At 40.3% G+C, this 23380-nt stretch overlaps 1 protein-coding gene across 2 annotated transcripts in view; it reads right to left on the bottom strand.

The window, feature by feature from the left end:
- The window catches only part of UBE2G1 (ubiquitin conjugating enzyme E2 G1), a 103281-nt gene that overhangs the window by 39181 nt on the left and 40720 nt on the right, over positions 1-23380 (bottom strand). For both annotated transcript variants that reach the window (XM_050765494.1, XM_050765492.1), the window contains exon 2: positions 1889-1991. In XM_050765494.1, the coding sequence (XP_050621451.1) occupies positions 1889-1991 (103 nt within the window). The remainder of the gene's footprint in view (positions 1-1888; positions 1992-23380) is intronic.

The following is a 23380-nucleotide window of genomic DNA, read 5'->3' as shown; positions in this document are numbered from 1 at the left end:
CCAAAAACCTTAATCATGTGGGGTGGCCAAATTCAGTTATCTCAATTTGTAAAACTCATCAATGCAAACTACTATCAGGAAACACATCAGCAAAATTTCGGATTGGCAATCGTTATCACAAACACAAATGTCCACACGACGGTTCAACTCTACATATCAGCCTAGCCTGGCAGAGAAATAGCTCCAAATCTTCTTTTCCATCAGCTGTTTTCTGAGGAGGAAAAGAGCTACTAACTCAGAAAACCTAAAAACAACTACCTGACCGTCACCAAAAAAACTGTTTGATGCATCCAAATCCTTACCCACTTAGCACCATTGAGATGAAGGTTAAATGAGAAAGTATAGTCCAGACCTCAAGAAACTCAGATCTAGATCTGTCCCTGTCACTCAGTTGTTGGCTTTAAGAAGGTCACTTCCTTTTTTTCCCCCAATACCTGAACTGCTGTAAAAAGCATGGAAACTTGTATCAGTCACCAATGTAAGGAAGTCTTGATGCATCTTTGTGTGTGTGTGTGTGTGTGTGTGAGATGGAGTCTCGCTCTGTCACCCAGGCTGGAGTGCAATGGCGCTATCTCAGCTCACTGCAACCTCCACTTCCTGGGTTCTAGCGATTCTCCTGCCTCAGCCTCCTGAGTAGCTGAATTACAGGCGCGCGCCCCCACACCCGGCTAATTTTTTTGTCTTTTTAGTAGGGACAGGGTTTCACCATGTTGGTCGGGCTGGTCTCGAACTCATGACCTCGTGATCTGCCTACCTCAGTCTCCCAAAGTGCTGGGATTACAGGCGTGAGCCACCGCGCCTGGCAGATGCATCTTACAAAACAATACATACTAGTAAATTTAAGTTAGTCTGCAAACACTCAGAGCAGAAAAATACGACTGTGGTCTTTGCATCTAGAAATGTACTACACGAAATATTTTTAAAATTCTACTTCTCTTCTACTCTTATTTAATACCACTACATTGTTGTCTATCCTTAAGTCATTGGTTTAACAATTAATAGTCAGTTAACAGATTATCATATAGTCTAACAATAACTTTCAACAAACTAGGAGAAAGTGACCATTAGTTTAGTATAGGATAAGAACACCTAGATTCTAACCAGTATTCAGTGGGGACTCAAGTAGAGAACCACGAAAATAGACGATCTTGAAAATTCTCCTTAGCCTTCTTAAAACATTGATGTGTATAATACATTCTCAATTAAAATGTCCAAAAAATATACAATTATCCTGCCTCCTGAATTCAAGTGATTCTCCTGCCTCAGCCTTCTGGATAGCTGGGATTACAGGTATGCCACCACGCCTGGCTAATTTTCATATTTTTAGTAGAGACAGGGTTTCACCATGTTGGCCAGGCTGGTATCAAACTCCTGACCTCTCAGGTGATCCACCCACCTCAGCCTCCTAAAGTACTGGGATTGCAGGCGTGAGCCACCACACCCAGCCTGAAACTATTATTTTTAATAGCAATAGGTCTTAGACATTAGAGATTCAAGGAGAACACGAAAACTCTTCGATGATCCAATTCAGTACAAAGGATACTGAATACAGCCATTTCTCCTGCTCCTTAAAAAATAATTTCATTTCAGTTTGCCAAAATACTTGTGTTTTTGCTTTGTTTTGTTTTGAGATGGAGTCTCACTCTGTCACCCAGGCTGGAGTACAATGGTGTGGTCTCAGCTTACTGCAACCTCTGCCTCCTGAGTTCAAGTGATTCTCCTGCCTCAGCCTCCTGAGTAGCTGGGACTACAGGCGCGTGCCACCACACCCATTCCCAAAGTGCTAGGATTACAGGTGTGAGCCACCACGCCCAGCCTGCCGAAATAGTTTTTAACTCAATGTATTAAAAGAGCTCCATTTTGAAGATGTCAGTCCCATTATACTTACTAAAGTGTATCTGGAGGGCCAATAATAAGGACTTCCCATCGGTAGAGATCATTGTCATCTATTAAACCTGCAGAAAAGCCTTCCACTGGATTTTTGTTGAGTTCTGTGGAAAAAGCAAAGTTTAATCAATACATTTAAGCACAAAATTTTCATCCAATAGATAAATTACAGAACTTGAGCATACATGTTATATATAAGTTTTAAACCATCAAACAGATATACCTTGCCAGGCAAGATGCTACTTGATGGCCAAAATATTTTCATGTCTATACTGTAAGAAAGCCCTGGGTAAAGCAAACTCTCCAGAAGATCAACTTCTACTGGTGTCCAGCCAGGCTCTTGTCATTCTGGGTGGCCCTACAGTGGTCTTTTAAGGAAGCTTATTAAAATGCAGATATCCAGGCCCATCCCCCAGAGATTCTCGTTCGGGGGAACCCCAGAAATCAAATCAAGTTGGCAATTCTTAAGCTGCTGTCTTTAGGGTATGCTTTCAGAGTGTCTAATCATACCTTTTCATTGGAATATACTGAGCTTAATAACTTTCATTTGTACTAACATTTGTACTCCTATTTGACATGTCCCTGTAGTCGTGGGGACCTGCTCCTACAGTGCTCCTGTGTGCCCATCCATCTCTGAGCACAAGGAGAGCAGAGGTCCCATAAGTCTTATCTGTGTATGTTGACCGTCTGAGAGCCACAGCCTCTGGGACACAGGATTAGCTTAAGAGTAATAGCTAGAGCATACAGGAATGGCTGTAGCATCATGAGGTTCTTCTCTTCTAAAGAGAGTGCCGTGGCATGGAGAAAGAATGACAGGGTGGGAAACGAGAGGTGAGGAACTAGCGAGCTGGGGGCACACAAGCCAAGACAGGGACCTTAAGGAGCAGGTGAGCAGGGGTGCAGGGCCCAAAATGTTTCCGGAGACACCAGACTTAATAAAGTACTGGCCTACTAACGGTGAGCAGACCATATGAGAAATTTTTAAACAGTTTAATGAGGTATAACTGACATTCGGTGAACTGCACAGACTTAAATTACACAATTTGGCCAGGCACAGTGGCTCACACCTGTAATCCCAGCACTTTGGGAGGCCGAAGCAGGTGGACCACCTGAGGTCGAGAGTTTGAGACCGGCCTATTAACATGGAGAAACCCCGTCTCTACTAAAAATACAAAATTAGCCAGGTGTAGTGGCGCATGCCGGTAATCCCAGCTACTCAGGAGGCTGAGGCAGAAGAATTGCTTGAACCTGGGAAGCAGAGGTTGCGGTGAGCTGAGATCACACCATTGCATTCCAGCCTGGGCAACAAGAGCAAAACTCTGTCTCAAAAAAAAAAAAAAATAAAAATTAAAAATAAATAAATAAATAAAAATTTAAAAATTAGCTGGGCATGGTGGCATGCGCCTATAATCCCAGTTACTCAGAAGGCTGAGGCAGGAGAACTGCTTGAACCTGGGAGGCAAATGTTGCATTGAGCCAAGATCACGCCATTCATTGCACTCCAGCCTGGGTGACAGAGCAAGACTCCATCTCAAAAACAAAAACAAAAAACAATTTAATAAGTACTGATATATGTATACACCAGAGGAACCAACACAACAATCACAATAGTGAATGCACGTATCAATCACCCACAAAATTATCATGTTTTACCTGCCAGTGGAATTGGGTACTCATTGGCTCAAATTGGAAAGTGGGGACAAAGAACACGCAAGAGTAGAGTGGTTTGAAAAGGACTTGGTGGGAGTCTCAACAGGTGTGTAATTCTCGTGTACTACCTGCCATCATTCTCACGCAGCTTTGCCTAAGGATGAAAGACAGTATAATACAGCTCGGAGTGCTACCGACGACTGAACCAATGTGTAGGTAACTGAGGAGATATTAATTTTGGGGGTAATCAGAGATGGTATTATTTCAACGACTAGGATTTAACAACATGCCAGCAAAATATGAGAAAGTCAACAGTGAAAATTTATTATTTAGGCCGGGCGTGGTGGCTCACACCTGTAATCTCAACACTTTCAGGAGGCCAAGGAGGGCGGATCACTTGAGGTCGGGAGTTCAAGACCAGCCTGGCCAACATGGTGAAACCCTGTCTTTAGTAAAAATACAGAAATTGGCCAGGCATGGAGGTAGACACCTGTAATCCCAGCTACTCAGGAGGCTGGGGCAGGAGGATCACTTGACCTGGGAGGCAGAGGCTGCACTGAGCCGAGACCATGCCACTATACTCTAGCCTGGGTGACAAAGCGAGACTCTGTCTCAAAAATAAAAATAAAAACTTTATGTTTAAACATGGAAGTGCTTCTTTTCTTGAAATTTGAGGGGAGATATGTATAAGTCTAATATTTTTGCATAACAGGCAAACTGGACTTTTCAAATAGTTAAAATCAGCACTGTATTTCAATACACAAGAAAGGTATTTTTACTTTAAAGTGGCTAATCTAAAATACTTTTTAAAGATATTGAAAGTGCAAACACATTAAGATGGGAATAGCATTTTCAGTTACTTTGTTTATGCATGCATATGTGTACTGAGTGCCAACTATGTTGCAGACATTCTAGTAAAACAGAAAGTCACACTTTCCTGTCGACTGAGGGATGGAGTGGAGCACACACAAATGCGCTGTGAGGAGTTATTTTCTACATGAGTGATCTCATTTCCAACCTTTTTCTAGATAAACACCATTACATTACTCGGACCATTTTCTGCAACACTGTACACAAGAGTCTTGTGAAAGATTCTATAATATATCCAGAAATTACCTAGTTGTTGCATTTTCCACCAGAAGTCCAGGGTTTATAAACATAGGTGAGCTCTGAAATTATTTATTACAAAATTACATGGTCAAAATTACCCTTGAAAATTTCCTTACACTTTCCATATGATACTCAAAAAGTATATCATTGCTTCTTACTCTTGTCAAAACCCCCAAGTTCTTGAAATCTTTTGCCCATTCTTTCCATGCATCTCTTCTGCAGGCCTAATTGTGTCCTTTGCTTGTGGAAGTAAATACAAAAGCAATGCTGAAAAATGTCCAAAGCCTCACTTTTGTCATGGCTTCTGCCCCCAGCATGACTCTTCCTAGGTCTAGATGCATGAATATTTAACAGGCTTAATCCACTTAAAGCGATAGAACCGTACCATACCTTCATGAATGCTTCCTTCAAGGTCCCTATCAATACTAGCCCCTTCCATGAAGTCTTCCCTAAATAATTTATCAAATAATCTTTTGGCTTCTGCTAAATTCCTATTGATTGTACTTCAGTCCGTCTACATCTTCTGGCACTTGACCAACATCGGCTTCTGATCCCCAGAGAAGTAAACAGGCAATTACAATGTGCTCCAACAACAGTACAAGAATTTGAGGGCACACAAAAAAGAAAGGCACATAACATAATCATGAGGAATAAGAAAAGGCTTCTACAAAGAAAAGAAATAAAGGATTTGGGTGAGGAAATTCAAGGTTTAGAATCTGAACCTCTACTTTAGGTAGAGGAGCATGTACAAAAACTTGAAATAGGGCAATCAGTATATGACTGGAACAGCGGGGGGCAGGGGAGCAGCTGAAACTAAACAGAACGTCAAAAGCTGGACAGCAAAGGGCCTTTGTAAGCCCTGCATGCTTGGACTTTATCCAGAGGGCAATGATAAGCCTTTGAAGGGTGGTTCTTTTTTTCTTTTTCTTTTAAACAATGGGGTGACCTCATGAGATTTACATTTGCAAAAACCAATCTTGTAGTATGTAGAAGATTGTGTAAATAAGGCATGATGAGGACAAAGAAACAAAAAGCAAGCAATTCAAGTAATCCTGAAAAGCGTACCTCAAGTATATAGCCTCGAAAACAATGAAGAAAACAGGGATATTTAGAAGACAGAATCAATCACCCTAACCTGGTGATGTTAAAGAAGCAGGGCTTAAAGTAGTAAGTCAAAAATGACATGAGCTGGGCGTCGTGGCTCATGCCTGTAATCCCAACACTTTGGGAGGCTGACGTGGGCAGATGGTTTGAGCCCAGGAGTTTGATGCAACATGGCAAAACCTTGTCTCTACGAAGAAAAAAAAAAAGAAAAAAAGTAGCCAGGCATGGTGGTGTGCACCTACAGACCCAGCTACTCACGGAGGCTGAGGTGGGAAGATGCGATCAGGAGGCGGAGGTTGCCATGACCTGAGATGACACCAGGGCACTCCAGCCTGGGCAACAGAGCCAGATCCTGTCTCAGTTTAAAAAACAAAAAGGTTTTTTTTTTTTTTTTTTTTTAAAGGAAAATGACATATGATAAAAAAGTTGAGCAGAGTTACCATATGGCCCAGCAATTCCACTTCTAGGTATATACCTAACATCTGTCCACACAGAAAGTTGTACATGAATGTCTGTAGCAGCATTTGTTGTAATGATCAAAAGGCAGAAACTCAAACATGAATAAACTGCAGTATATACATACAATGAAATATTATTTAGCCATAGAAAGAAATGAAGTACTAATATATGAAGCTCAGTAACATCAGGCTAAGGTAGAGAAGCCGGACATATAAGGTCACACATTATACAACTTATTTTATATGATATATCCAGAATAGGCAAATCCAGAGAGACAGAAAGTAGATTACACAATGAGAGAAGGGAGAAATGGGGCATAATTACTTAAGGGGTATGGGGTGATTTAATGGTGTGATGAAAAAGTTTTAAAACTAGAGAGAGCTGGTGGTTGGTTGCACAACATTGTGAATACACTAAATACCACCGAGTGGTACACTTTAACACCGTTACCGATAATGTGAATTCCCCCCCCGCCCCGGCTTTTTTTTGACACCAGATTTCCATGCAAGGCTAGAAATCTGTTCATTCACTGAAATGAGAAACATAGGCGGTGGTACTGGTTTTCCAGGAGAGGGGAAGAAATGGTGATGGGCTTAGTATTAAATGCCTTTTGTTAGGGACAAAAAAACACATTGTCTTAAAAATAAATCAAGCTGGGCACAGTGGCTCACATCTGTAATCTCAGCACTTTGGGAGGCTGAGGCGGGAGGATCATCTGAGGTCAGGAGTTTGAGACCAGCCTGGCCAACATGGTAAAACCCCATCTCCAGTAAAAATACAAAAATTAGCCAGGCATCTGGTAGTCCCAGCTACTTGGGAGGCTGAGGCAGGAGAATGGTGTGAACCCGGGAGGCAAAGCTTGCAGTGAGCTGAGATTGCACCACTGCAGTCCAGCCTGGGCGACAGAGCGAGACTCCATCTCAAAAAAAAAAAAAAAAAAAGGCCGGGCGCGGTGGCTCACGCCTGTAATCCCAGCACTTTGGGAGGCCGAGACGGGCGGATCACGAGGTCAGGAGATCGAGACCATCCTGACTAACACGGTGAAACCCCGTCTCTACTAAAAATACAAAAATTAGCCGGGCGCGGTGGCAGGCGCCTGTAGTCCCAGCTACTTGGGAGGCTGAGGCAGGAGAATGGCGGGAACCCGGGAAGGCGGAGCTTGCAGTGAGTGGAGATCGCGCCACTGCACTCCAGTCTGGGCGACAGAGCGAGACTCCGTCTCAAAAAAAAAAAAAAGAAGAAGAAGAAGAAGCCAAGAAGCCAAGAAAACATTTTATTAAAGCTAAAGGAGTTGCATTTAAAGGAGAAACTATCCAACGATGATAAACACATACAGCTCAGGGAAGAAGGGGTCTATATTCAGTCCACTGGATTCAATTTAAAAAAAAAAAAAAAAAAAAAACAGGCCACAGTTGCCCTAGGCATAAGCAGTGTCGCCGTGAAGGTAAGATAGAATCCATGCAGGAAACGCTGAGTCGACAAAGAGAAGATGAAGTGGAAAAACCCAAGTGGAAATTTTTTCTAAAAGTTTGACGGTAGATGGAAAAGTGTAGTAGTCCCAGGTAAATGAAATTCAAGCAAGTTTTATTTTAATGGAAAAGCCTGAAAGATGTTAAAACATCCTATCTGTGTTTAAATGTTGATATGGATACCTCACACTATATTCAAATCCAGACAGATTACAGATATAAACAAAGAGGTATAAAACCTAACTAAAAGCAAATACAGAATTGAGTTTTTTCACATCACTTTGAGTAGAGGTGACCTATGCAGGACACAAAACTCAACAGTCAAATAATGCTACACAAAATACTTTAAGTGCAGTACAGCAATAAAGTCTAAATACAAATGACTGGGAAAGAATATTTGCAACATACGACAGAGCGAGACTCCACCTCAAAAAAAAAAAAAAAAAAGAATATTTGCAACATAATAGGGAGAAGTTTAAAATCCCTAATACAAATAGAGCTTCTGTAAATCAAAAGGGGAACTAAAACCAAAAAGTGAGCATGCTTGACCTTCTACTTATATTCCTAAGGTATTAGGAGTTTTGAGAGTGCCAAAGATGAAGATAACATCTTTTCTGAATGCTATCTAGAGATACAATTAAGAGTTGGAAGGGCTAGAAGGCCTCTCTTTCTCACAAGTCATGAATGCTAAAACACAAAAGTTTACAGCTCTAAAGGAGGCAAAACTAACCACTAGTATTACAAATCAGGACAATGGCATTCTCTCTCTGTGTGTCTTTTGCAGCGGGAAGTGAAAGCAGTATCTGGGAAGAGGCATGGAACAGACTTCTGGTGTACTGGTACAGAAGCATGCTGTCCATAATATGTATGTACTTTCCTGTCAATGTTATACTTCAATTTTTAAAACTAGTAAATCCTGGAGTGTCTGGTGACTGTTAAATGAGAGTTGTGCTTGCATGCTATGAATCTGGAAATCACTGTGGGCCAGAGTGGTCTACAAGCCATGAATAAAAAGGAAACCCAGGGACAAGGAAATGTCCTTGAGAGTAATGATTTTGGTAAGTGTTAAGTAATGGAAAATAATGCATGAACAGACTTGCTAAGATAGAGTCATTACCAAGAATAAGACTAAAAAGAACAGAAAGAGCATATAAAAAGTAAAAACCCTGCATTTCTGAATCGGAATTGGAAGAATCAATATAAAATGATATGGCTTTCAAATATATAGTTCTCAGATCTGTCCACTGAAAAAGCCTCGAAAAAATGAACAGCCCAGTAGTACCCAGAATGTGGTCTCTAAATATGAATTTATCACTAAAACAGACCAGGGCTCTTCAGGGAAATGGCTGACTCCAGGTCTAGAGCAAGAAATGTTAGGTTCATCTCACACATAGCAGACAAAAAGGAAGCTATCGAGTAATACTATGGTATTGTGAAAGGGACTCAAGAGCCAGCTTGAAGAGGGCCTCCACTGGTCAAATATGGGACAAATGACTGAAATACGCAAGTTTAAATCCATGAGTTTATAACTGTGAAATCAAAAACAAAAAACTAATTTATCACCACTACAGAATGCTGGTAAATCATTTTGTTATTCTGAAAACCAATTTTAAAAAGCAAAAGAATCAGTATTTAGTGTGATCCTTTTTTATTACACAAATTATATTGCCAAGTAATCAAAACAGTAATTACCATTTGATCAAATGAGGTTTCTCTCTACAAAAATATTCCAGCTAAAAAATGAAAAACAACTGAAACATTGGCCATTTTATCATTTAATCCAGGCATTTTAAAAGACAACCAGATATTACACGTCTCCTGAAAAATGAACAAACCACCACGTATGAAGTAAAGTCACCTCACAAACCTAACCTGTTTGAGCCCCTAACTACAATAACTAATTCACAAAGAACAGAAACAGAGAAATATGTTCAAGGACATCCCTGGGACACAATTAGCAAGATCTACTCTAGATATTCTAAAGAGTAAGACATGGAATCTTCAGCAAATATACTGCAAAGAGCACAAAAGACAATGAATTCAAACTTTTTTTAAAATTTATGACAATTATGACACAAATGAAAATGTGAAGAGTAACGAGACATTAGACAATATCCAGCAATTGTTGTTTCCTTTTTTGAGTCTGGCAATGGTGTTGTGCTGGGGGTTTTCCTACCATTTTTAGAGATACTGAAATATTTACAGAAAAATGATCATGTTTAGTATGTACTTCACAGTCATTAGGGAGAGGGCTAAGATGGGTGAAACGAGACTGACCATGACCTAATCACGCCGGGGGCTGGGGGAGCACACAGAGGCTCATTATGCCCATCTCTATCTGTCTACTTTGGTATTATTGGGCATTTAAAAGTTTCCTTAAAACATTTTCTTTAATCTAAAAAAAGTTTAATATAGCCTAAAATAATGCTTTCAGTATTGTTGATCATTACGTAAAAATAAACCTTCACTGCACCTCAGCAAAATACAGATTCTCAGAATAACATTCCAAGACCCAACTAGATGTCATTTTGTACTTGACTACTAAAAAAATAAGCTACTTTTGGCCAGGCGCGGTGGCTCACGCCTGTAATCCCAGCACTTTGGGAGGCCCAGGCGGGCAGATGACGAGGTCAGGAGATTGAGACCATCCTGGCTAACACAGTGAAACCTCGTCTCTACTAAAAATACAAAAAATTAGCCGGGCGTGGTGGCAGGCGCCAGTAGTCCCAGCTACACGGGAGGCTGAGGCAGGAGAATGGCCTGAACCAGGGAGGCGGGACTTGCAGTGAGCCGAGATCGCGCCACTGCACTCCAGCCTGGGCAACAGAGCAAAGACTTCATTTCAAAAAGAAAAGAAAAGAAGCTACTTTTAACTGTAAGTGTACTTTGCCAAGACCAATTGTTGGCTAAGTCTAACTTCTACAAAGTCAAATACAAAGGGGGGTTTATAGCCTAGTAATGATTTTCCTTTGTGTCTGGATGACTGTGGTCTCCTACTCCGGGAATATGAGTTCCTGTCAAGTTTATTTATACAACACAGTTGGCTGCAAGGTGTATGTCTGTAAAGTAACTATTTTTATAGCAGCTTCGCTTTGAACTTCTGAGATCATAGATAGACCCTTTTATCCAAACAGTACATAATTACTCCTAACTATTGAGATAATTTGTCAAAATAATTTTGACCTTATCATCAGAGGAATAAATTGCCATGTTACCGTAAAACATAAAAATGCCACAAACCAAGTCACCAAAAGTAACTGCAAAAACGTTCCCGTCCTTCAACCTTCCATTAATTAATACTGAAAAAAGTCAAGTACAGCAATCACAAAGGTTTATTTCCTCTTTAGATTTTAAGATGCATCAATTTAATAATCTTTACAAATTTCTGGTAAACTTTAAAAATTTGCTTAAAATTAAAATTTTTTATTTATACCAAGACATGGGCTACAGGCTAGCTGATTTCCTAATCAAAAACATTTTTGGCCAGGCACAGTGGCTCATACCTGTCATCTCAGTGCTTTGGGAGGCCAAAGTGGGAGGATCACTTAAGGTCAGGAGTTCAAAATCAGCCTAGGCAACAGCAACATACAGCGACCCAGTCCTAGCTACTGGGGAGGCTGAGTCAGGAAGATGGTTTGGGCCCGGGAGTTTGAGGCTGCAGTAAGCCAAGAAGGTGCCACTGCACTCCAGCTTGGAGCAAGACCGTGTCTCTTAAATTAAAAAAAAAAAAAAAAAAAAAAAATTCAAGGCCAGGCTCAGTGGCCTCTAATCCCAACAGTTTGGGAGGCCAAGGCAGGAGGATCACTTGAACCTAGAAATTTGAGACCAGGCTTGGCAATATAGTGATACATTGCCCGGGCGTGGTGGCTCACACCTGTAATCCCAGCACTTTGGGAGGCTGAGGCAGGGGGATAACCTGAGGTCAGGAGTTCAAGACAAGCCTGGCCAGTATGGTGAAACCTCATCTCCACTAAAAATACAAAAATTGGGCAGGCGTGGTAGTAAGTGCCTCTAATCCCAGCTATTCAGGAGGCTGAGGCAGGAGAATTGCTTGAACCTGGGAGGAGGTTGCAAGGAGCTGAGATCGCATCATTGCACTACAGCCTAGGCGACAAGAGTGAGACTTCGTCTCAAAAAAAAAAAAAAAAAAAAAACCCAACAAACAAAAATATGAGCCGGACATGGTGGCATGTGCCTATATAGTCCCAGTTACTCGGGAGGACTGCTTGAGCCTGGGAGGGAGGGAGAAAGAGCAGTGAGCCAAAACCACACCAATGCACTCCAGCCTGGGAAATAGAGTGAGACCCTGTCTCAAAACACAACAAAACAAAACATATCCAACCCAATTTCTTTTCCCGTGCTTCAAAAACACAAGGAAAATGAAACAGACAAGCCAAGCAGATCAGAGATGATCTCTTAATAAGAATTTGTCAATATGCTTCCCAAAAGGATTTGCTTGGCAGAATTCTGGACCACATTCCTAAAGTAACACTTACTGACATTCTGCTACCTGCAGTATTTCACCCTGCTTATCACAGCCTCTTCAATCACAGGCGTAAGGGTTCTTCAATATTAAGTCCTAAGTATGTTGTTGCTTGCGCATAAATTATACAAAATAGCATAAGCATACATCTCTGCCAAGATATGTTGCCGCAGGAGCTCCTCGCAATACCGAAATTATGCCCTAGCACTAGCTTACAGTGTCACACAAACAGCTTACTTTGATCTCACCTATTTTATACAAATAAATTTGATAAAGATTTCTGGGGACTTCTGAATGTCACTTCACAATGGAAAATTTGGGCACAGCATATGATATTTTGTCAGTATTACTAGCCTGGACAACTTAAACAGATCATTTCTATTTTTTTAGTCTCATTTTCTTTATCAGTAAAGGATGGCAAAGCCCATGGTAACGTTGCAACACAGAGAGGAGACACTCTATATGCGAAAGTCTGACCCATCTTAAGGTACAATAAATGTTAGTTGTCCATTTCCTTCCTTTAAAACCGCTCATTAATTAGGCTACAGGATATAAAAGGAATACATCCATGCTCTTCAGAATCTTGAGAACAAGCCCATGCCTGAAATATTTATTTTGGAAAATACTACCCGGCTTCAAACATCACGCCCAACTATGTTTCTAGCAGGACTGCCAGACAAGGCCCCCGGGCCCCAAAGCCACAGGAGGGAGTGGTCTTTCAGAGTGGGGAAGCTGGGCTATAAAGGCCTGAGAGCTGCCAATAGTCACAGTTCAAGTCTCAAGGAGAATGAAGCCAAAACAAAGAATAAGCAAGAAAAAGAGATCCAAACAGATATTTGATTTATTACACCTGGTACTACTCCTGCCCTTCTATAAACTTAGTTAAAAGTCAGTTTTCCTTTTTTGTCTAAATTTATTTTAGTTGAATTCCTGTCACTTCCAACTAAGAATGTCACCTTCTTCACTTGTAAAGCCCTATTTTTAAGTTTACATCCCAGTTGGTCTCTAATCAGTTTCCCCTTGAACACCAGTGGTTCTCAACTGTCCTTTTACCTTCCCCCAATTACACGGGGCAAAAAGGTGGTTCTCAGGCTGCAGTGAGCCGTAAACATGCCGCTGCTGAATGAAGCAAGCACAGTCATGAGATTCTTCAATTTCCAATTCACTTTAAGTTCATTTCAACCACCGAATAATACATGTAAAAAAACAGAAGGACTTCAGAAAAACAGTCTCAAAGAAATTACAGAAACATATTTTTAAAAGAAGACCCGAAAGAAAACATTATAGAGCAACAGGAGACCTTATAGGAAAGCGAGACACAGACAAAAAACAACTAAAAACAAATCATGGTCATAACTTTAAGAAATACTTCTAATGAAAAGATAAATCGATAAAGAGTAAAGATAATAAACAAAGGAGATTTACATAAGTTAAGCTGGCATTCCTGAAGAGATCAGAATATGGCATAAATCTACAAAGCCTTCTATAATAAGTAAAAAACAGATTGAAAACATATCCCACAACTCAGAAAAAAACTGGTACAAAATAAACAGTAAAACATCTGTCAAAGGAGGCACTGAACTTTAGGAAGGGAAAAAACAAGTCCAATATAGGTGGGTGGGTAGAACCAACCAGGTTAGCCTCAGATTTCCCCACAATACTCAATGTAGGTAAGTAACAGTGACGTGAATAAATACAGAATCCTGAAGAAGAATGTGATACAAAGAATGAGAAATGCAGCCAGGCACGGTGGCTCACACCTGTAATCCCAACACTTTGGGAGGCCCAGGAGTTCAAGACCAGCCTGGACAACACAGCGAGACACCACCTCTACAAAAAATACAAAAATTAGCTGGACATGGTGGCAAGCGCCTGTGGTGCCAGCTACTCAGGAGGCTGAGGGGGCAGATCACTTGAGCCCAGGAGGTCGAGGCTGCAGTGAGCTGTAAGCATGCTGCTATACTCCAGCCTAAGCACCTGTCTCAAAAAGAGAGAGAGAGAGACAGAGAGAGAAAGCCCAAACAAGAAGTCAAAATAAGATGGCAATACACATTCATAAGTATTGTAAACTTTAAGGACTTTGGTACTTTTTGAAATAAATGCTGGGAAATGAATCAAAATAAACAATTCTGTCATAGAAAAACAGAGGTGAAAGGGACCAGTGTAGTTACCAACCCCATGTAAATGCATAAATAAAACCAAACCACCATGAATGCTATAAGCTTTTCTGTAAGTATATATATTTAATAATATATGCTGCCATTGCCAAGGGGCGCACACACACGTGTGTGTGTGTATTATTTTCTTGTTGTCATTGGTCCTATTTTCACATTATCAGGATTTATATATAAATTTATATTATCAGGATTTTACATTGTTATTTTCTGTATTATTGTAATTTTACATTATCAGGATTTCTATGTTAAAAAATAATAACAAATTACTAAATATATACATTTATGGTTAGAAAATGAGAAGGGAATGGAGGGAAGGAAAGGCAGAGAGGTACTAAGGAACACATATGTGTTTATTCCCTCATCCTGGACATCAATAAGTCAGTGGGTTCCGTCAAGAGTCTCAAAACTACTTAGAGGTTTTTTATCAATTTTCTTCTCTCAACTTTGACTCTTTTAGAAATTAATCTCTTCTTGATATAAATATCTATCTATAGGTCAATAATTTCTTCAACATTACCTTAGCTGGGTTGTCATTCGTATGCAACTTGCAGCTTAAAGTATATAAATGGCATACCTATTACAACCCCAGATTTCAGCCTGCGTACATGCCCTGAAAGGTAGATGCAAGGATGTCCAACACTGGGAGGTATCTGTAGGTGGTGGTGGTTATTACCAAGTAGTAGAATATTTTCAACTTTCTTTTATATACTTTGATTTTTTAAATAATGAAAAAAGGCCATTTATCCTAAAGTAACATAGGAAAATAAAATAGAAGGCATGAGACACTCCACCTTCTTACTCTCCAGAGACAACCACTGCTAACAATTTGCTGTGTATTTTTTCAGATTTGGGCTATACCACCATACACTATACAGAAATGGAATCACCCTTTTCTAACTGATGGCCACTTAGCATAGTCTGAACATTCGATACTTTGTTTCCACCACCACACCTCTTTTTTTTTTCCCCTCAAATATAAATAATGCTGCCTAGGTACGAGGTGAGAGGAGTGAAAAAACAAAAAGAAAGGTAAAAAGAAATGATGAGTATTTAAAAGTCTTTTAAAAAATAAATAAAGGCCGGGCGCAGTGGCTCAAGCCTGTAATCCCAGCACTTTGGGACAGGCTGAGGCGGGTGGATCACAAGGTCAAGAGGTCGAGACCATCCTGGCTAACACAGTGAAATCTCGTCTATACTAAAAATACAAAAAAATTAGCTGGGCGTGGTGGCGGGCACCTGTAGTCCCAGCTACTAGGGAGGCTGAGGCAGGAGAATGGCGTGAACCCAGGAGGTGGAGCTTGCAGTGAGCGGAGATCGCGCCACTGCACTCCAGCCTGGGAGACGAGACTCCGTCTCAAAAAATAATAATAATAAAATAAAATAAATAAATAAAAAGAAAAAATAATGCTGCCATTGCCAGGCGGTATAAACCTGTAGCCGCAACTGTTTTGGGGGATGAAGTGGGAGAATCTCTTGAGCCCAAGAGAGTTTGAGGCTGCAGTGAGCTATGATCGCACCACGGCACTCCGGCCTGAACAACAGAGCAAGATCCCATCTTAAAAAAAAAAAAAAATTAATTTAATTTAATTTAAAAAGAAAACTTTGCACTCTCCTTGTACATCTGTGGAAGTATATCTAGAATATAAACTATAAACTGAACTCTAAGTCAAAGGAACATATATATCAAACCACAAAATGTTTACTTCAATGTATTATCCCAGAAACATTATAGGTAACTATTTCCCTCCAGTCTTGCTAACACTGGGTATTTTACCACTAGCTAACACCGGGCATCCTTCTGCCACTGGCAATTTATCTTTGGTGCATTTATATATTTTTATTTCCCCACCCCTTTTTTTTACATTGAGTGATTCTCCTTTTTCTTATTATCTGGATGGGCTTTTTAAGCACTGTGGCCTTTTTTCTTTTTTTGGAGACAGAGTTTCACTCTGTGGCCCAGGCTGGAGTGCAGTGGTGTGTTCATGGCTCACAGCAACCTCTGCCTCCAGGGCTCAAGCAATCCTCCCACCTCAGCCTCCTCAGTAGCTGGGACCACAGGCACAAACCACCACGTCTGACTTTTTTTTTTTTGTATTTTTGGTAGAGACAAGGTCTTCCTATGTCGCCCAGGCTGGTCTTGAACTCCTGAGCTCACCTGCCACCCCGCCCACCCAAGTGCTGGGATTACAGGTGAGCCCAGCCAATTTGCATAATGTTTGTTGCTATTAGAGTCTAAGGTATGAAGGCAATATTTACATTTAAACCCCCAATTTTCCTAGGCTATTAGTGTGCCATTCAAATGTGTGTCTATAAAATTTATTATAATTAAAGCAAAAGTCTGAAATGTGAAAATCAGCAAGATAATATAATTTTTCTTTTGTGTATTTCGATTGGACTAAGTATGATATGAAACTCAAAAGCCAAACAAGTCAGAATGACAGCTTTGTCTACATTTTGAAATACAACAATCTGAATGACAGGTTTCTAAGATATGACCAAGTAATAAACTACTTTTAATGCAAGTATAAGAAGTAGATTCACATAAAATGCACAAAGTTAAAAACTGGAACAGGTAATACAAATACAAAATGTTCTACTCACAAACACATATTAAGACGGTGTTGACTCCTCATTCCTCTAAGTAGTCTCTACCCACTTCTTGACATAAGAAAGAAGGAATAATGTAAGCAGCAGACCATGCCAGCTCCAATCCAAGATTTCTTCCAAAGGGGAACAACAGGTGTGATTGTGTCGAAGTAGCTGTGACATACTGACACTAATTCTCTCTCTGCTGTATCTTCCCATCACGCCTGAACTCCTCCTCAAACCCTTCCCTAAGACGGCATTAGGAGATCACGTTTCTCTAATTCAAATAACTATTTATTTGTATGTGCTTCTTCTCCTTATCATCACATTAGCAAAAGAAGAGAGCCCTGTTGCATGATCAGAAATGTTGTGCATGAAATATAACTTCCACTGAAAGGCATCTTGTACACGATCTTCTCCATATTAAGTAAAAATGGCTTCTAAGAAAATGGGATGTCCTGGGAAAATACAGGTGAACCTAACGAAGAGGCCTAGGAAAGCACATACATTGAAAGAAAAAACTGGAAGTAATGCATTTGTTAAGGCAAGGGAGCCAAAACTCAAGCCCCCGACTCTAAGTATATCCCCTGCATCACACATAAGACCGTTTCTATGCAAGAGAAATACAAATGAAGGCAATGTTGATGACTTGGACATAGCATGGTGCTTTTCTAACCATTACGGTAATACTTTATACAACAAATTTATAGCTGCAAGCAGCATGGAACCACTGAGCACTGTGTGGCAACAGCAATGTGCATTTATTATCTCCAAAGTTATGAAGGTCAAAGTGGAGAAACAGGAGAATTTGGTGAGCAGCTGAGTTGCAAAGCAAACCCTGAATTGTCTGAGAGGTTTAAGAACAGTACATAAAAGCAAAAATTAAATATCATTGATAAATAAATTAGCTTCTGCTGATAGCAAGACTGCAACAAACTTTCCCCCAATGAATTGCAGAAAACCATTAATAAAGATAGAAATATTAGAAAGCAAATTTGTAACTGACAAAAACAGACCTTTCTTAAGGAATTCATCTTTTGTAAGATAAGAAAACGTGTCAGGCTAACATTGCTTTTCTATTTAAAAAATTGAGAGGGATGTTAAGCTAAAGCCTCTGCTGATATACTCTGAACACCCAACAATACTTAAGACCAACCCGTAAAACAAACGCAAGGACTCATCACAACCTATGACATTAAATGTCAATTACTGATGCAGTTTCTGATGCAGGATGATGATGAAGACAAAACTCCTTTAACTAAGGACTTTAAGGAAGAACCTAAGACGACATATGAATTCATCAAAATGAAAACGAATTAATCAAATAAGAAACCAATCCCTTTCAATTTATTGCTGACCTCCAAAGTTTACAGAAAGTCATCTCCCAAAGCAAAAATTATCAGATCTTACTAAGAAGACTGGGTTGAGAGAATAGCTTTGTCGCCCAGGCTGGAGTGCAGTGGCACAATCATGGTTCACTAAAGCCTTGACCTCCTGGGCTCAGGCAACCCTCCTGAGCCTCCTGAGTAGCTGGGTCTATAGGTACATGTCACCATGCCCAATTAATTTTTGTAGTTTTTGTAGAGGCAGGGTTTCACCATGATGCCCAGGCTAGTCTCGAAGTGGGCTCAAGCGATCTGCCTACCTCGGCCTCCCAAAGTGCTGGGATTACAGGTATGAGTCACTGCACCTGACAGAAACTAGTATTTTTAAGGCTTTATATAATGCAAGAAAGGGGTGGAAATTTGTTACGTAGATATATTTAGAGCATTTCAGTCACAACCCTTAATGTAATAATCCAGGCAAGGATGATCAATGGATGCTAAAACCATTCAGTGAAAAGGTCACTGGAGAACGGAATATGATGCCCAAGCATCATCCCCCAGATTACTCACCAGCACAAAGAGATAATGCATCTTGACAACAGAGAAATCTGGCAATCACCAAATAACTGTTCAAATTTGGAACCATTAACCCAAGAACGTGTATCTTCTTATCTGATGCAAAATGGTATACACAAGCTTCATCTATGACATACTCTTGCCCCTCCCCCAAAATGTTTACACTGAATCAAATCAAGCTTCTTAGACCTGCACTTTCTAATATAATAGCCACTAGTCGCATGTGGCTACTAAGCACCTAAGAAGTGGCTAGTCTTAATAGAGATGCGCTGCAAATGTAAAATATAAACTGGAATTTTGAAGACTTTGTGAGAAAAAAAAGTTATGCTGATTGCATCTTGAAATTTTATTTTAGGTGTATTGTTAAATAAATTATTAAAATGAATTTTACCTATCTTTTTACATTTCTAAACGTGGTTACAATTTTAAAAACACGTATTAGGCTCTCATTTGTGGTTCTCGTATTTCTATTAGATAGTACTGCTATAGTTTGCAGGAAATATAGGGGATGTGGAAATAAGTGAAATAATTGCTTTATTTATAAAGTGAGATGGGGTCTCACTATATTGTCCAGGCTGGTCTCAAACTCCTGGGTTCAAGTGATCCTCCCAACTCGGCCTCCCAAAATGCTGGGATCACAGGCACGAGCCACCATGTCCAGCCAGTTAAATGATTTATTGAGAAAATAGTTAGAAAAATCCACAATGTTGAATAGGATACTCTACTTAACAACTAGTTTAAAATCTTCAAAAATCCGATCTCAAGAGGATTCTTAGGGCCATCAAAGTATTCTGTATGATACTGTAACGGTAGATACACGTCAAATATTTCTCTAAACCCATAGAATGTACAACACCAAAAGTGAACCCTGATATAAACAATGGATTGTGGGCGATGACATGTCAATGTAGTTCATCAGTCATAACGAATGTACCATTCCGGTGGAGGGTGTTGATAAAGGGGAGGTGTGCACGTGTGGGGTGTGGGGTATATGGGAAATCTCTACTTTCTGCTCCATTGTGCTATGAACCTAAAACTGCTCTAAAAAAATTAAGTATTAACAAAAAGGCAAAGAATTGTTGGGCAGGGGAGGGATGCAACACATAAACACTGAGCAGATCCAGGATCAGAAAAAAATAGCTGTTACACATTCTGGAACAAGTGGGAAAAGTTTAATAGCTGTAATTAATGTCAAAATGATACTATGGTTATGGATGAGAATATTCTTCTTCTTAGGAATGGCAAACTAAACTGAGAAGTGAGATATCATGTCTGCCACTTACTCACATTCAAATGGTTCCACCAAACTGGGGCAAGGAGAAGAGGAAATGAAGTATTTTAGTTTGGGGATTTTTAGTAGGCTAGAAAAGCCTTGTTTTTTCCCACTTAAAATAATCAGGCCAGAAGCTGGGTGCAGTGGCTCACGCCTGTAATCCCAGCACTTTGGGAGGCCAAAGCAGGTGGATCACTTGAGGTCAGAAGTTCGAGACCAGCCTGGCCAACATGGGCCATGAACCACCCCATCTCCACTAAAAATACAAAAATTAGCCAAGCATGGTGGCGTGAGCCTATAATCCCAGCTGCTCGGGAGGCTGAGGCAGAGAACTGCTTGAACTCAGGAGGTGGAGGCTGCAGTGAGCCGAGATCACACCAATGCACTCCAGTCTGGGCGACAAAGCAAGATTCCGAGTAAAAAAATGAAAAATAATTTAAAAAAGAGTCTTGGCTCAAATGCCAGATTCTCCTAAAATCTTTCTAAGTCAGAAAGGCAAATTAACTTTCTTGTCTATGTTACCAGGCACTATTTAAATGTATCTTATAGGGCCAGGCATGGTGCCTCACACCTGTAATCCCAGCATTTTGGGAGGCCAAGCCAGGCAGATCATCTGAGGTCAGGAGTTCGAGACCAGCCTGGCCAAAATGGTGAAACCCTATCTCTACTAAAAGTACAAAAATTAGCCAAATGTGGTGGTGTGCGCCTATAGTCCCAGCTACTGGGGAAGCTGAGACACAAGAATGGCTTGAACCTGGGAGGCAGAGGTTGTAGTGGGCCAAGATCACACCACTGCACTCCAGCCTGGGCGACAGAATGAGACTCTGTCTCAAAAATAAACAAATAAATAAATAAATGGCGTCAAGTCTTTTTTATGTGTTTGTCTGTTTGCTTGAGACAGGGTCTTGCTCTGTTGCCAAGGCCGGAGTGCAGTGACATGATCCTGGCTTACTGCAACCTCCACCTCCTGGGCTCAGGTGATCCTCCCACTTCAGCCTCCTGAGTACCTGGGACTACAGGCATGTACAACCATGCAGACTAATTTTTTGTATTTTTTGTAGCGATGGGGCCTCACCACGTTGCCCAGGCTGGTCTCAAACTCCTGAGCTCAACTGATTTACACGCCTCAGCCTCCTGATGTGCCGGGATTACAGGCATGAACCACCGCTCCCAGCCCTCAAGTCTTATTACAATACCAATCAGCTGTAACAGGCAAGTATTTTCTAGCTACTTGATTCTTAATCTCATTCCCTCCCAATACTGGACAAAACGGACTACAAATTTAGACTCTAACTAAGTGGTTTCCGGAGCAAAGTGTTTTCAGATAGGTACTCAAGATTCCCTACTCTTGCTACACCACTAGGCTGTTCTCCCAGGCTCCCAGAACTCGGGTAACCCTTAAATAATGACACATATTCAAACCAGTATTCTTCCTAGGGCATCCTGAATAATATGGTTCTGTTTTCTGACGTGGGTGGACTTTTCATGCTCTACCTCAGTGGTTTTAAAACTTCAACCAACTATTTCTTCACCTGCTAGCGGTTACATGGTATTCGTTTTAAAAGAACTCTTAAACTTGTATGTATCTACATTGCATGTATCACATATATACCCACTATTCTGTATAAGTGAAAATATGAAAGAGACATATGCTGGAAAGACCAAAAAGTAAAATAAAGAGAGCTTAAGAGACTTCTAAACAACTGAATCTTTTCCTTAAACACAAAAAAAAATCCACCCAAAGGAATTTACAAATACAATGTAATCCCTGTATCAAAATCCCAACAACTTTTTTTGCAGAAATAGAAAAACCCATCCTAAAATTCACATCCCAAATCGCCAAAACATGCTTGAAAACAAGAACAAAGTTGGAGAACTCCCAGGTCCTGATTCCAAAGTTTACTACAAAACGACAATAATCAAAACAGTGTGGTATTGGCAAAAAGACAGACATACAGACCAATGAAACAAAATAAAAGCCTAGAAATAAAACCCTTGCACATACGGCCAACTGATTGTCAACAAGGGTGACCAGACCACTCAATGAGGAAAGAAAATCTTTCAATAAACAACGCTAGGGGCCAGGCGTGGTAGCTCACACCTGTAATCCCAGCACTTTGGGGAGGCCAAGGCGGGTGGATCACGAGGTCAGGAGATTGAGACCATCCTGGCTAACACAGTGAAACCCCGTCTCTACTAAAAATACAAAAAAACCAGCCGGGCGTGGTGGCGGGCGCCTGTAGTCCCAGCTACTCAGGAGGCTGAGGCAGGAGAATGGCGTGAACCCAGGAGGCGGAGCTTGCAGTGAGCCGAGATCATGCCACTGCACTCCAGCCTGGGCGACAGAAAAAAACACTAGGGAAACTGGATATCCATAAGCAAAAGAATGAAGGACTCTTTCCTTACATGATATGCAAAAATTAACTCTAAATGAAATGAAAACTTAAACATAAGAGCTGAAACTATAAAACTCTCAGGTGAAAAAATAAGAGAAAATCTTCATGACACTGGATTTGGCAACAAACTCTTGGACATGACACCAAGATCAAAGGAGACAAAAGAAAAAATAAATGATTTGCATTGAAACTTAAAACTTTTATTCATCAAAAGCAACCCCCAAAAAATGGGAAAAATATTTGCAAATCACATATCTGATAGAGGATTAATATCCAGAATACAAAAAGAACTCATACAACTCAATAACAACAACAAAACCAATGCAAAAATGGGCAAATGACTTGAATAGGCATTTCTCCAAAGATGAAAAGATGGCTGGTCAACAAGCACAATGCAAAGATGCTCAGTATCACTAATAATAGAAGAAATTCAAAACCACAATGAGATACCACTTCACACCAATTAGCATTGCTATTATTAAACACACACACAGAAAATGACAAGTGTTGACAAGAATGCAGAGAAATTAGAACCCTGTGCATTGCTAATGGGAATGTACAAGGATGTAACCATTGTGAAAGGCAGTATGGCATGTCCTCAAAATATTAAACTTAGAATTACCATATGATCCAGCAATTTCACTTCTGGTTATATATGCAAAAGAATTAATGCAGGGGCTCAAACAGATGTTTGCACACCAATGTTCAAAGCAGCATTTTTCACAACAGTCAAAATGTGGAAATAACCCATGTCAACCAATAGAAGAATGGATAAACAAAATGTGTAGTATAGTATATACACATACAACGGGACGTTATTCAGCTTTAAAAAGGAATGAAACTATGATACATTCTACAAAGTGAACGAACTTGAAAATATTATGC

Source organism: Macaca thibetana, chromosome 16 (assembly GCF_024542745.1).
Source record: "Macaca thibetana thibetana isolate TM-01 chromosome 16, ASM2454274v1, whole genome shotgun sequence".
NCBI lineage: Eukaryota > Metazoa > Chordata > Mammalia > Primates > Cercopithecidae > Macaca > Macaca thibetana.
This window is presented reverse-complemented; position numbering and strand designations above follow the sequence as displayed.